At 60.1% G+C, this 539-nt stretch overlaps 1 protein-coding gene across 1 annotated transcript in view; it reads right to left on the bottom strand.

The window, feature by feature from the left end:
* ETH_00043530 (SWIB/MDM2 domain-containing protein, putative) overlaps nt 1-410 on the bottom strand; it is a gene marked incomplete at both ends in the record, with an annotated part of 985 nt that extends 575 nt beyond the window's left edge. Inside the window, one exon of the mRNA XM_013373825.1 lies at nt 89-410. Within this exon, the coding sequence (XP_013229279.1) occupies nt 89-410 (322 nt within the window). The remainder of the gene's footprint in view (nt 1-88) is intronic.
* Nucleotides 411-539: the final 129 nt, after the last annotated feature.

Here is a 539-nt window from a genome sequence, read left to right as displayed (position 1 = left end):
TGCTGCAGCGCAGCAGACACCTGCAGCGGACGCCGACAGGCTGCTGCTGCTGCTGCTCTCCTTTTTGCGCTTTTGCGCTTCCGCCTACGCTTCTTGCCTCTCCTGCTGCTGCTGCTGCTGCTCTTCGTGCGGCTCTTCGTGTGCCCGCTGCTGCTGCTGCTGCTGCTGCTTGACTGTTCTCGCTTTAAGGCAGCCAGAACTTCAGCTTTATCTTTCCGGCTTTGGGGGGGCCCCGGGGGCCCCCTGGGGGCCCCCCCTGGGGGCCCCCCGGAGGCCTCTGCTTTCACGCTGCGTCCTCTTGCTGCTGCTGCTGCCGCTGCTGCTGCTGCCTTTGAATCCGCTGCTGCTGCTGCTGCTTCTGCCTTTGAATCCGCCGCCGCAGCAGTCTTTGGCAGCCTGCTGAGCTGCATAGCCTGCAAAGACACGGGACTGAACCCTAAACCCTAAACCCTAAACCCTAAACCCTAAACCCTGAAACCCAAACCCTACACCCTGAGCCCTAAGTCCCTAAATTCACCTCCTTGACAAGATAAATTAAA

This window comes from Eimeria tenella, genomic scaffold (assembly GCF_000499545.2).
Source record: "Eimeria tenella Houghton genomic scaffold, Eth_scaff1777, whole genome shotgun sequence".
In the NCBI taxonomy this organism is placed as follows: Eukaryota; Apicomplexa; class Conoidasida; order Eucoccidiorida; family Eimeriidae; genus Eimeria; species Eimeria tenella.
This window is presented reverse-complemented; position numbering and strand designations above follow the sequence as displayed.